The sequence below is a fragment of the Gossypium raimondii genome, chromosome 11 (genome assembly GCF_025698545.1).
Source record: "Gossypium raimondii isolate GPD5lz chromosome 11, ASM2569854v1, whole genome shotgun sequence".
Classification (NCBI taxonomy): domain Eukaryota; kingdom Viridiplantae; phylum Streptophyta; class Magnoliopsida; order Malvales; family Malvaceae; genus Gossypium; species Gossypium raimondii.
Window position 1 is genome coordinate 52,862,595 of NC_068575.1, and position 12,547 is coordinate 52,875,141.

The window sequence follows — 12,547 nt, forward strand, 5'->3', positions numbered from 1 at the left end:
AGTTTTCCTAATTTCTGTATGCTTATTTTATTTTCTATAAATCACGTAAATTAAACATTGGAGTAAAATAAAATATTAAAATATTAAATAAAAATATATTATTTATACTGTTATAAAAACTTTGATAAAGTTTTGTGTTACGCGACTAGTAACATTACTTAATTAGGTAATACGAAAAAGCTATTTAGACTATATGCATCCATTCTGTAGTGAAAAGGTAGATTTAAGTAAAACCAACATATTTATTAATATTCAAGCCAAATTTTTTTATAAATTTTATATAAAAATATAAAAGATAATAACACTTTTATAATCATAAATTATTACCTTTCTAATAGAAGAGTATTTAAGTTTTTTTTCAAATTGAATTAATGCTTAGTTAATAATAATATAAATAAAGTTACCTTAAGTACGTTTTAATATATAAATATAATAATTTTACTGAAAACTGACCAATTGTAATATAGAAATCAATGCTGATAAAAAATTAGGGTAATTTAAAATCCATAAAACAAGTATTTATTTAGAATAACTTCATAAATTTTCATAATATATATTTAGAATTTTTTAACAGCGTAAAAGGTAAGTTTGATTATGTCGGGAGTAAAAACATAAGATTTTGTATTAAATGCGTATATTTTAAGACAGTAAATGATAACCAAATCCAAGCAAAACAGCAATTAATGTACAAAGGATACAACAAAACATGCTTTAACCTAATTGGGGTAATAGCCCTTTTTCTTAATTTTTTAATTTCGCCCAAAAGATTTACACTTTTCAACAATCAATACTCAAAAACCAGAGACAACCAATTTCCCCGTTTCCTCAAAAATAAAATAAAATTAAAAAAAGATAATCATTATAGGTGCCCAGCACGGAACGTTGATAACTGATCTCCCCGCAATCATTCACCTCTTTTCTCTTCCTTTTCCGATTCTTTCTTCCTCCCTTTTTAATTCCCCCGAAGACCCAAAGGTCGTTCCTTTTTTCGGATCAGAGAAAACCCAGAGTGAATAAACCCTCAAAAACTTCCTGTTTATATCTCTCTTTTTAACAAAGAAGATGGTTGAAACGCGACGGAGCTCTTCCTCTTCCAAACGCCCCCTTTCCACTCCTGCTACATCCCTTCCTACATCTAGTAAACGATCCAAGGTCCTACCTTTGTTTCCCCTTTCTAACAATCCCATATCTCTTTTTTTTTTCTTTAGGGTTTTTAATTTGCATGCGTGTCAATTTTTTTTTAAAATTCTTTCGATTTGAATCTGAGACTATTTTTTTAGGCATCTGAGCCGGCGTCGTCATCGACCAATGGAGCTGCGGCGTCTGGGCCGGTTAACGAAGCTCTGGGACCGCCTAAGGAATCCGGGTCGGGCTCGCGTGTAACAGAGCTCCGATCTTCTGATCTGCCGGTATCTGATGCGGCTAAGGCCGTTGATGCGTCTTTCCCTGATAAGTCTGCTGATGTTGATGTGGAGAACGGTGCTTTGGTGTCTCCGCGGTCCTTAGGTGCGATCCTCGATTAATTTCTCATTTGGGTTTATGGGGTTCTGATTTTTTCTTGGTAAGATTATGTGAGTGATTTTTAATGGGGGTTTTGATGTCTTTCTTTTTGGTTAAATAGGTGAAGCTGCTGTGGATGCGGAAAACGCGAAGGTGGTTAGTGCAGGGTTTACCGCTCGGGTTAAGAAGAGGCCAACGAAACCTGCTAAATCTGGTTCTAAAGTCCCATGGGGAAAGCTTCTTTCTCAGTACTCTCAGGTACGTTTTCTGAAAATTGCCTTATTATATAAGCAGGGCTTTTGGTTCATGATCTCTGTGTTTAATGGGGTAAGATTAGTAACACAGTAATTCTCGGTATTTCAATCAATAAGTGACAAGAAATAAAAATAAGGGTTTTGGTTCCAAGAACTGTTAATGGCTGAAATACTAACAAACTTCGTATTGGTGAATTTTAGATAATTTATGATTACATAATTTATGATTATTTGGTTCCAATCCCGGAGTGTAGTCTTGGAGTTCATAATAGTAGTGGTCAAACTGAAATCCTATTTTAAGTAAGAGACTTAAACTCACATGCGCTGGATTTTTTTCATTAGAGAAAAGATCTCAAATCATTTAGGTGAATGGGCATATCGTTCCTTCTTGTTGGTCTATCTGGCAAACGCCATGCTCTACCTTTAAGAATTTGTAGATGTTAACTTGTTGTCCTGAAAACTTTACCAAACAAGCTGTTGTTTTGGCAATTATGCTTGGGATCCAAAAATAGTGATCTAACCTTGCAGATCATTCTCTTTAGGTTCACTAGATCCATTGGAAACTTATAGTCTTGCTAGTTCAATTGGAGCTTTTCTTCAGAGAAAAATTGGGACTTTCGGAGAGCAAGTTCTGTTATTGTTAGGTTGAAAATTTTCTTTAGAGGAAATTTTTTTTATTTGTACAGATTCAGTTGTTGGAAGAATCCTTCTGTGTGAGATGTTATTGTTACACTTGGGAAATTGGCAGGAAAACTACTTTTAGGTTGTCTCAGTAAGTTGGCCTGCTTTCATAGTGAGCTCTAATTTGATTTGTCATTTTCTTCTCAACTATTGGAATGGATGAACTAGGCAATTTGTTTATTCTCTTTTCTAGCCGAAAATAGTGGAGTAAAATTTTCTTGTGCTTAGTAAACAATGGTTGGGTATATATGTATGTATGTTTTGCTTTTTGGGTATCTTCCAAGTGAATCTCATCAGCTAATTGTTTAATCAATTGGTTGTGTAGTCATGGGGAGGTAATTTTTACTCGTTCTGCTCCAAACCTAGATGCGAATTGAATAGTTGACGTGCAACCAAGTTGCAAGCTATTTTGCCTGTTTGTATCGGTTTTAATTCTTTACGGTTGTTTCATGCTAAAATACTATTCTTCTGATTATTATTAATGTTTCAATTCATCCCCAGAACCCTCATGTTGTCATGTGTGGCACTATCTTCACTATTGGCCAAAGTCGTCAGTGTAATTTATGCCTTAAAGACCCCAATATTAGCACTGTTTTGTGCAAAGTGAAGCACATAGAGGTATGGATCTTTGCAGACTATTTGCTCATAATTTTTCATCTGTTTGTGAGAGTGATGAAATTTTTTTTCCCAATGTAGAGTGATGGAAATTCAATTGCATTACTAGAAATTACAGGAGGAAAAGGCTCTGTCCAGGTTAACGGGAAGGTTTACCGTAAAAATGCTAGTTTAATTCTAAATGCAGGCGATGAGTTGATTTTCACTAGTACAGGGAATCATGCTTATGTATCCTTTTTATTTTTTACAAATATTGATATTCTTTGTTCCCAAATTAAATTCTATGTGGTACCATCTTCCAGCATGTTCCGTGATTTTATTTTGATGTTTGTTCCATCTTTGCAACTTTGTAATTCCTTAATGGGAACTTAGATTTTTCAGCAGCTCACCAATGATAACTTAGCTGCCCCGGGCATACCTTCTTCTTTAAGCGTTTTAGAAGCTCAGACTGCTCCTATAAAAGAGATTATTGAGGCCCGATCAGGTGATCCATCAGCTGTTGCTGGGGCGGCAACAATATTGGCCTCTTTGTCAACAAAAGAAAATTCAGAGATGTCTACTTTACCTTCGGGTTGTGAGGTGTCAGATGACCGTGTTCCAGAAGTGGATATGAAGGATAGTGCCAGTAATTCTGATCCAGCAACTGCTTCTTCAAGGGAGAAAACTGTTCCTCCTACACCTGATGCAGCCAATGAAAACTCTAATCTTGATAGACTTGGATTGGATGATAGTATGGATGCTGACAATACAAAGATTCCTGGTGCAGGTTACTCTTTAAGGCCATTATTGCGCATTCTTGCTGGAACATCTACTGATTTTGATTTTAGTGGCAGCATTGCCAAAATTCTTGATGAGCGAAGGGAAATTAGAGAGATGCTTAAGGAATTTGAACCTCCTTCAGCTTTGATATCAACTAAGCGGCAAGCATTTAAAGATAGTTTACAGGAAGGCATTCTCAATCCGGACAATATAGATGTCTCATTTGAAAAATTTCCATATTATTTGAGGTAAAATTTGTGCTTTCAGCTCCGAACTGGACACGTTTGTCATATTCAGAAGTTTATTATTATCATTCCTTTCTTCATGTCTATATCTCAGGAAACCTAATTTGTATCATTGCTTTTACTATTTTTCCTATCTAGTTTTTCACAATGTCTATATCTTGGGAAACCTAATTTGCATTATTGCTTGTACTTATTTTGCCTATCTAGTTTTTCACAATTTTGCAAGTCTGTACATTATGTATGCGGTGAATTTTGACCACCCAATATTGTATGTGGCCGAGAATGGAATTCTTTTGGTGTTACTCAGTGTTATCTGTGTCTCTGTTTTGTTTTACTTAATTCTGTGCCTATTTATCAGATTTGGAGCCTTGGGGAAATTTGATTAATTTAAATTGAACGTTTCACTTGTGACAGTGATACAACAAAGAAAGTTTTGATAGCCTCAACTTATGTTCATTTGAAGTGTAATAAATTTGCAAAGTACGCCTCAGATCTCCCTATCATGAGTCCTCGTATATTGTTATCTGGGCCTTCTGGTATGACTGCTGTTTTCTGTTAATTTGCACTATAAACTATTTTCTTCAATTCTTTTTGGCTCTTTATAAATGTTGATCTGAGTTTTTAATTGGTTTTGAATATGAATAGGTTCAGAAATATATCAGGAGACTTTGGCAAAGGCACTTGGAAAACATTTTGGTGCTAGATTGCTAATTGTTGATTCTCTTCTGTTGCCTGGAGTATGCTTCTTTCTCCCTTTAGTTCGTTTTGTTTCTTTGCCAATATGATGTTGTGAAAGCAAGATACTTGTTCAAGTATTGTTTACTTGTGATTGCACAGATTTCTGTATTGTTTAGATAATCTAAATGTCTGAACATTTTTGTGGCATCTATCATGAATTATTTTTCTCCAATATATCCAGGGGTCAACTTCAAGAGAAACTGATGCTGTAAAAGAACCTTCAAGGGCTGAAAGGGCATATGTATACGCCAAAAGAGCTGCGCAGGCTGCTGCTTTGCAGCAGAAGAAGCCAACTTCTAGTGTTGAAGCTGATATAACAGGTGGTTCTTCACTGAGCTCCCAAGCTTTGCCAAAGCAGGAAGTATCTACTGCAACATCTAAAAGTTTTACATTTAAGAAAGGTATGCCACTTCTTAGAGGCAGGAGAGTTGGCTTTGTTGTTTTGTAATGCCTTAGCTTTCAAAATAGTTAATTTGTTGTCCTAACAGAATTATTTTATTTAAAACTTTCAGGTGATAGGGTTAAGTTTGTAGGTACTACTTCACCTTCTGGATTTTCCTCTCTACAGCCTGCTTTGAGGTATTTTCCTATATTCCGCAGGCCATGTGGCTGTTTTGTCTTTAATAGAACGTACCTTTTTTCTGTAGTTGAGAATTTAGATTTAGAGTTTTATCTTATTTTGGTGCTGTCCTTATGAGCTTTATATTTGGGATCTAATTTGACTGCAGTGCTTGATACCATAGCTAGTCATCTGAGATGTTAAATATTTGTTTCTAAGAAGTTTGCTACTGGTATTGGCATGGTAGATAGAACATGTAATTTTTTCAAGGGGCAAACTTTATTAGTCTTATCGGTTATGTTCTGCAAAAACTTTATTATAATATGCGTTCTGTATAGGGGACCGGCAATTGGTTTTCGGGGAAAAGTTCTCCTTGCTTTTGAAGAAAATGGTTCATCAAAAATTGGGGTCAGATTTGACAGATCTATTCCACAGGGAAATGACCTTGGTGGGCTTTGTGAAGAAGATCACGGTTTCTTCTGTGCTGGTGACCACTTTGTCCATTTCTTGTATTGATTGTAAACATCTTTTATGATACATTGTGGACTTTTATCCAATCTTACGCATTTTTTTTTACTCTATAGCTAGCTCACTCCGTTTGGAAGCTTCTGGAGGTGATGATGTTGACAAGTTAGCTGTTAATGAACTTTTTGAGGTACATGTCATTGATTGATGCATGAAAGCTATTGCTTTATGGTGATCATAATTATAATAATTTTTAGCTCTTAATTGTCTCATTTTTATAGGTTGCAGTGAATGAAAGCAAGTGTAGTCCCTTAATATTGTTTGTGAAAGACATAGAGAAGTCTATGGCTGGAAATACAGATGTGTATAGTTCCCTGAAGAGTAAGGTTGAGAATTTGCCAGCTAACGTTGTCATAATTGGTTCTCACACCCAGATGGACAACCGTAAGGAGAAAGTAAGCAACATGTATTTTGTTCTGCTCCATCTTTCTTTGATGCTGTGTGAAGATTTTTAACTGTTTGATGTCTGCAATTTTGTGTTTCTGCAGTCTCATCCTGGCGGCCTCTTATTCACAAAATTTGGAGCCAATCAGACTGCCTTGCTTGATCTTGCATTTCCTGTATGTCAAGCATTGGCATCTTTCTTTTGCCTTACACTTCTTTAATCTTTAGTTGAAAATGTTGGATTATTTCTTACAGACTGCTCTTGACTTTTATACAACCATCTAAGTTTATTTAGAGCCCAATTATATGCTAACATGTCAATGTTTATACTATGAATTTGAATGCTTTGAACTTTTCTCTAACTGTGGTATGAATATCATTGTTGAAAGTTTTAGATATGATACTCTCTTGAATTTAATAATACTTAATGCACACGCCATTATCTTGGATGTTCTTTAGTGATTCCGTTCCTGAAGAGTGTACTCTCACATGTTGCCATGACATCCTTAGTGCATTCTGATCTCGTATTTGCCTCTTATTTTTCTTTTTCAGATAACACACCTAATGCAAGTATCATTCCTTCTGCAGGATAATTTTGGTAGACTTCATGACAGGAGCAAAGAAACACCTAAAACCATGAAACAAGTGGCTCGGCTTTTCCCTAACAAAGTGACAATCCAATTGCCTCAGGTATATATCTATGTCAGTTTCTGCATTAGTTATCCTGTGATGAGTATTTAATATTCCTGAATCATGTCAGGATGAAGCTCTACTTTTGGACTGGAAGCAGCAGCTGGAACGCGACATTGAAACCCTTAAAGCACAGTCAAATATTGTTAACTTTCGCTCAGTGCGTACAGCTAAACTCTTGCTTTGTTTTTCCAGTTTTTGCACTTCCACTTTCTGCATGCCATTATTAGCTTCTGTCCACAGAGTGCATTGCCTGAAAATGGCTTACTTTCCTCAACTTGGTAAAACACTCCTGTAAGTGTAGGGTAATTAACCTACTGTGTTGAGAAACTAAAAGAAACCTTAACAAGGTTAAATATACATGTCTCCCATCGCCCATCCCCTAAACCCATCCTTCCTCTCCCAAACAGATAGAAGCTGCCTTCTGTAAGCTTGGTATATTTAGAAACTGATAAACAGTTCATTTATGCGGTACTAGTCTGTATTTGGAGATTTTCACAACAGTTTTATGCTATCAGGTTCTCAATCGAAATGGTTTGGACTGCCCTGATCTTGAAACACTTTGCATTAAAGATCAAACACTTACAAATGAAAGTGAGTATCCTTGAGCTTCTTACTATATATGAATTCCATGCCAAGTTTATGTTTTTTCTTGGTTCATAACATTTTATGACTATTATATATAAGATTTTCAGAAGTCCTTTTTTTTTTTTAAATTTAATTGATCATTTTCTAAAAGTTGTGAAGTGAGTAAAACTTTTTCCTCAAACTAAAAAAAATACATGACTATAAATTTGGAAGGAGCTAATAGTTAAATCTTGTACTATTTACTTCAACTTACTAATGTTTTACCTTCTACTTTTGTAGGTGTGGAGAAAGTGGTAGGCTGGGCATTAAGTCACCACTTCATGCATGCTTCAGAAGCTTTGATAAAAGATGCTAAACTTGTAGTTTCAACTGAAAGGTTCTATTTTCTGTTCATTTATTGCAGCCTAGATCTCTGAAATATTAAAGGAGATAAAATTATATGAACTGGAACATCTCCATTTTATTCTTATGTAACCTTCTTTGTGAATTCTCATGTAGCATCAAATATGGGCTGAACATTTTGCAAGGCATTCAAAGCGAAAGCAAAAGCTTGAAGAAATCACTTAAGGTACTGTTGTCTTCTTTCTCTTCGGTTCTATTGTAGCCAGTTCTTGTGATATAGTTGTCCATGATCTATCTGGTTGGAAGGTTAGTATGCTATTCAATTCGGTTTTTTGCCCTTATTTCCAGGATGTGGTCACTGAGAATGAATTCGAAAAGAAACTTCTTGCGGATGTTATTCCCCCAAGTGATATTGGGGTTAGCTTTGATGATATTGGAGCCCTTGAGAATGTCAAAGACACCTTAAAGGAATTGGTGATGCTTCCCCTTCAAAGGCCTGAATTGTTTTGCAAGGGACAGTTGACAAAGGTGCTTTCTATTTGTTCTGCTTATTGTATGTTATTTGGAAAGTGCATGTTTGAAGTAACTCCTGATGATCTATTATATACTACATTATTGCTTTTGCAGCCCTGCAAAGGAATATTGTTATTTGGGCCTCCTGGTACTGGCAAAACGATGCTTGCGAAGGCGGTTGCAACTGAAGCTGGTGCAAATTTTATTAACATATCAATGTCCAGTATTACTTCAAAGGTATTTTAAGTGCAAAGAACTGTGGCATCTACATTTTCTGTTGGCTGGGTTTTTCATCCAATATGTGTATGTGACATATTTGTATGACTTGCAGTGGTTTGGTGAAGGAGAGAAGTATGTCAAAGCCGTTTTCTCTCTGGCCAGTAAAATTGCACCTAGTGTTATTTTTGTCGATGAGGTTTGGTCAACTTAAATGTTATTTCTCCTATTCTTTTTGGTGTTTTCTGTTTCTTTCCCTTATTGTTATCCCCTGACTTGGGTGGTTATTTTAGGTTGATAGCATGTTAGGAAGACGAGAGAATCCAGGTGAACACGAGGCTATGCGTAAAATGAAGAATGAATTTATGGTAAATTGGGACGGTCTTCGTACAAAGGATAAAGAACGAGTGTTGGTTCTTGCTGCTACTAACCGGCCATTTGACCTTGATGAGGCAGTCATCCGGAGGCTTCCTCGAAGGTAATTCTCTTGTGTTGTTTCTTTGAGTTGCTGTAGTCTGACCTTATTATGCTAAACCCCAGTGATTTCCCTGTTAAACTTTGTGCAGATTGATGGTAAATTTGCCAGATGCTCCAAACAGAGAAAAGATTTTAAGAGTTATATTGGCCAAAGAGGATTTGTCACCCAATGTTGATTTGGAAACTATTGCAAATATGACTGATGGATATTCTGGAAGTGACCTGAAGGTCGATTTTTCCTCCTTTTATCGTGTTAAGTTAATTTGTGTTTTATCTATATTTATTTCCCTATGTCATTTTCTGATTACAGAACCTTTGCGTGACTGCTGCACATTGTCCCATAAGAGAAATTTTGGAGAAGGAAAAGAAGGTTAGTTTGACATTTTAGTTTATATGTTATATGATAAGTTTGCAGCTTATATATGTGTGTGTGTATAATATTGGTTTTCTAAATGTTGCTAAGAAGTGGTGCATCTGTAATGGATGTGTTCCATGGGCATTACATATTGTCAGGCTATTGTTGTGGTGGTGGCTAGTACTATTACATATTTTGACTGGTCTTGGTCTGTGCAATAACATGGAGTGGGTGATTTGACTACCATGTTTTCATAGGCCAAGAAGATGATGAAATAAATTTTTGCTAACATCTAGGGTTCTTTCTGTTTTACATTTGTTCTTATTTTGGAAGGACTAGAACAATGATACTAGGGTGAGATTTTAGACGGATAATTATACCCCATTTATGGGGGTGCATACATTTTCACAATGAAGTTTACTTTTTTGCTAAGTATACAGACTGATATATCATGCAACTGCAGGAGAGAGCTTCAGCAGCAGCTGAGAATAGACCTGCACCCACCTTGTATAGCAGTGCGGACGTTCGACCTCTGAAGATGGATGATTTTAAATATGCACATGAGCAGGTACCATACTTGGGCTTCATCATTTTACTTTTAGAGCTTCGTTCAATTTTTACCTGGTGTTACTTGGGGTGGGTGGATGGGTGAGCTAGCTTTTAAAACACATCTAATTGTGGAATTGAATGATTTGGCATGCAGAAGAAATTGGTAGTAAGTTATCTCTCTTTTATGGAAATAGTCTAATAATTGGGATGGGTTACGAATGTAGGTGTGTGCAAGCGTGTCATCAGAGTCTACAAATATGAATGAGTTGCTTCAATGGAACGAGTTATATGGAGAAGGTGGATCGAGAAAGAAAAAACCTCTGAGCTACTTCATGTAGAGGAGAGGAGGTATCTTTGTGTATAGGCGTAGCTTCATCATTCCTTTTTCATTTCATTCTTCATTGTCGCCATTAAAGGTGGCCAAGTTGAGAGTGACCCTGTCCATGGTCCATTTCGTTGCAGGTTCCTCCGACTCCCTTTGTATTATAGTATATATAGGTTTTCTAAATTTTCACAATCTTTTTTCTTTTTCCTTCTGTTAGCAATTTTACAATATATATAAAATATAAAATATATATTTATATTATTTTTCAAGTAGATTAACTTTGTCCTCTGCCTGTAAAATTTGTTATTCTTTTATTTTTCTACATTATTATTTAGTCTTTTAGGATGAAAACATAGGGACATGAAGTAAAACGAATGGGTTTATATTTATTTTTCAATTTTCATTTTCTTAAATTCGAAAGGAGAACATTCATCAATTTAAATTAATGAATTTTTTTTAATTCATTAAAATTTTCTTTTTTATTTTTTTTCCCTCTTGATTTTCAATGCTTAACAACACACACAAAAAAAAAAAAAAAAAGCATGGATGAGTTGAAGTTATTGAGAGGTGGGTTGTTTAAATAATGAGAAGGTAGTTCAATAAAAGATGGTGTTTTGATGGTAACGAAAGCTTGTAGGAAGTGGCTCTGGGCCGTGGTTCTCTTTCCCCTTCCGTGTTTTGTGTTGTATTCTCCTGGCCATTCTTTGGCCTCTTTCTCTACTTCTAAGATAGAAAATTTCAATATTTGGAAGTATAGTTATACACCTCAATTTCATTTTCAAGTCTCAATAGAAAATTATGTTCTTGTAACAGGTCGTGTGGTAAATGTGAGTCACACTAACACACATCATGTTATGGCGAATTAAAATTACACTATATATGGGACGATTATCGGACACCAGTTTGTAAATTTTAAAAAAATTCACAAGCAAATTGTGGTTATCTCACACGTCTCGTATATACTTGTCCTTTTCAGAATTACGAGATGGACAGTTTGTAAATGAAGTAAAGTGAGAAAGAGGTATTGTCAGTGACTCGTCGATTAATTATCATCACAGAATGTAGGCAGTTGACATCCCGCATTTTTGCAGCCATTCGAACACTGCCTACGTTTATTTTACATTTTTAGGCATATTTTAATATATTCTGTATTAGTTAATAAAATATGTTAACCTATTTTAATGGTAAGCACGTGGAGTATGGAGTGTGTGGGCCAAGCGTTATTTGAGGGGGCAAAGGAAAGAGGTGGTTTGAGACAGGCGGGAAACGCGCCATTGGATTTGGTGGGGTCATAGTTGTCGTGGCATCCGGGTTCCTTATCTCTTGAGGTCATGTATGACGTAAACTCTTTACGATTATTTATTATTCCATTATATTTCAATTATTAAAAAAACTTTTTGTCGCTAATTGAGGTCACGTCTCACCATTTCTTTTATTCATCAGTACATGGCTTGGACTTCAAATTTCATGGTTGAATATTTAAAATAAGGTTAAAATGTGTTTTAGTTTCTGTATTCTTCAATTTAATATTTCTATTTTTATTTTAAAATTTAATCCTTAAAAATACAGATTGTTAACATTATTAAAGAATTTGATTAATTGAATATTTGTTTATTTCAAATGAGTAGGTTTAACAGATGAAGATCAATAAAGTTAATCATTAGATAAAAATTGTAAAATCTAAAAAACATTATTACAAATAAAAAATTAAATCCTAAAATTATTTAATTTTAACTCTTTTTTATAAAATCAAATAATAATTACAAATATTAATTGAAAGAAAAATAATAATATACCTATGAAAATAATTAAAAAATATCATCAAAATATTAATTAAAAAACTTGAAACAGTATAAGATAAAATATACATTAAATGCTAATGAAAATTATGGAATTTCAAACTCAAGGATGTAATAGGCAAATCGTAATTATTTAACCATCTAACTAAAAGAGTTAATATATTAAAATATTAATTAAAAATAAAAAATGTGAGTAGTAGAGAAATTGAACTTAAAATTCAAAGATGTAATTATAATAATCTAACCATTTAATAGAAGAACTAATATATTAAAAATAATTAAAAATTTAAAAACTTGAAATAATTTAAAATAAAAATATAAATATTAGTAGAAAATCATTTGGCCAAAGCTGAAAATACATCAAATTAAAAGCGACCCTCATCGCGCTTTCCCAATATTAACTTAATCCGATTATTATAATTAAAAATAGATA

The 12,547-nt window shown here is 34.5% G+C and overlaps 1 protein-coding gene across 1 annotated transcript; it reads left to right on the forward strand.

Moving 5' to 3' along the window:
- The first annotated feature begins 838 nt into the window (after window positions 1-838).
- LOC105803023 (hypothetical protein) lies at window positions 839-10,587 on the forward strand. The gene is made up of 27 exons (XM_012634959.2): window positions 839-1,152; window positions 1,281-1,506; window positions 1,622-1,758; window positions 2,937-3,053; window positions 3,132-3,278; window positions 3,423-4,057; window positions 4,469-4,590; window positions 4,700-4,791; window positions 4,974-5,193; window positions 5,305-5,371; window positions 5,690-5,838; window positions 5,936-6,006; window positions 6,098-6,271; window positions 6,365-6,436; window positions 6,849-6,950; window positions 7,021-7,110; window positions 7,469-7,544; window positions 7,818-7,914; window positions 8,037-8,106; window positions 8,229-8,408; window positions 8,508-8,630; window positions 8,725-8,808; window positions 8,903-9,087; window positions 9,176-9,314; window positions 9,397-9,456; window positions 9,905-10,009; window positions 10,215-10,587. The coding sequence occupies exons 1-27, from the start codon at window positions 1,063-1,065 to the stop codon at window positions 10,326-10,328; spliced, it is 3,744 nt and encodes a 1,247-aa protein (XP_012490413.1). The 5' UTR covers window positions 839-1,062; the 3' UTR covers window positions 10,329-10,587.
- Window positions 10,588-12,547: the final 1,960 nt, after the last annotated feature.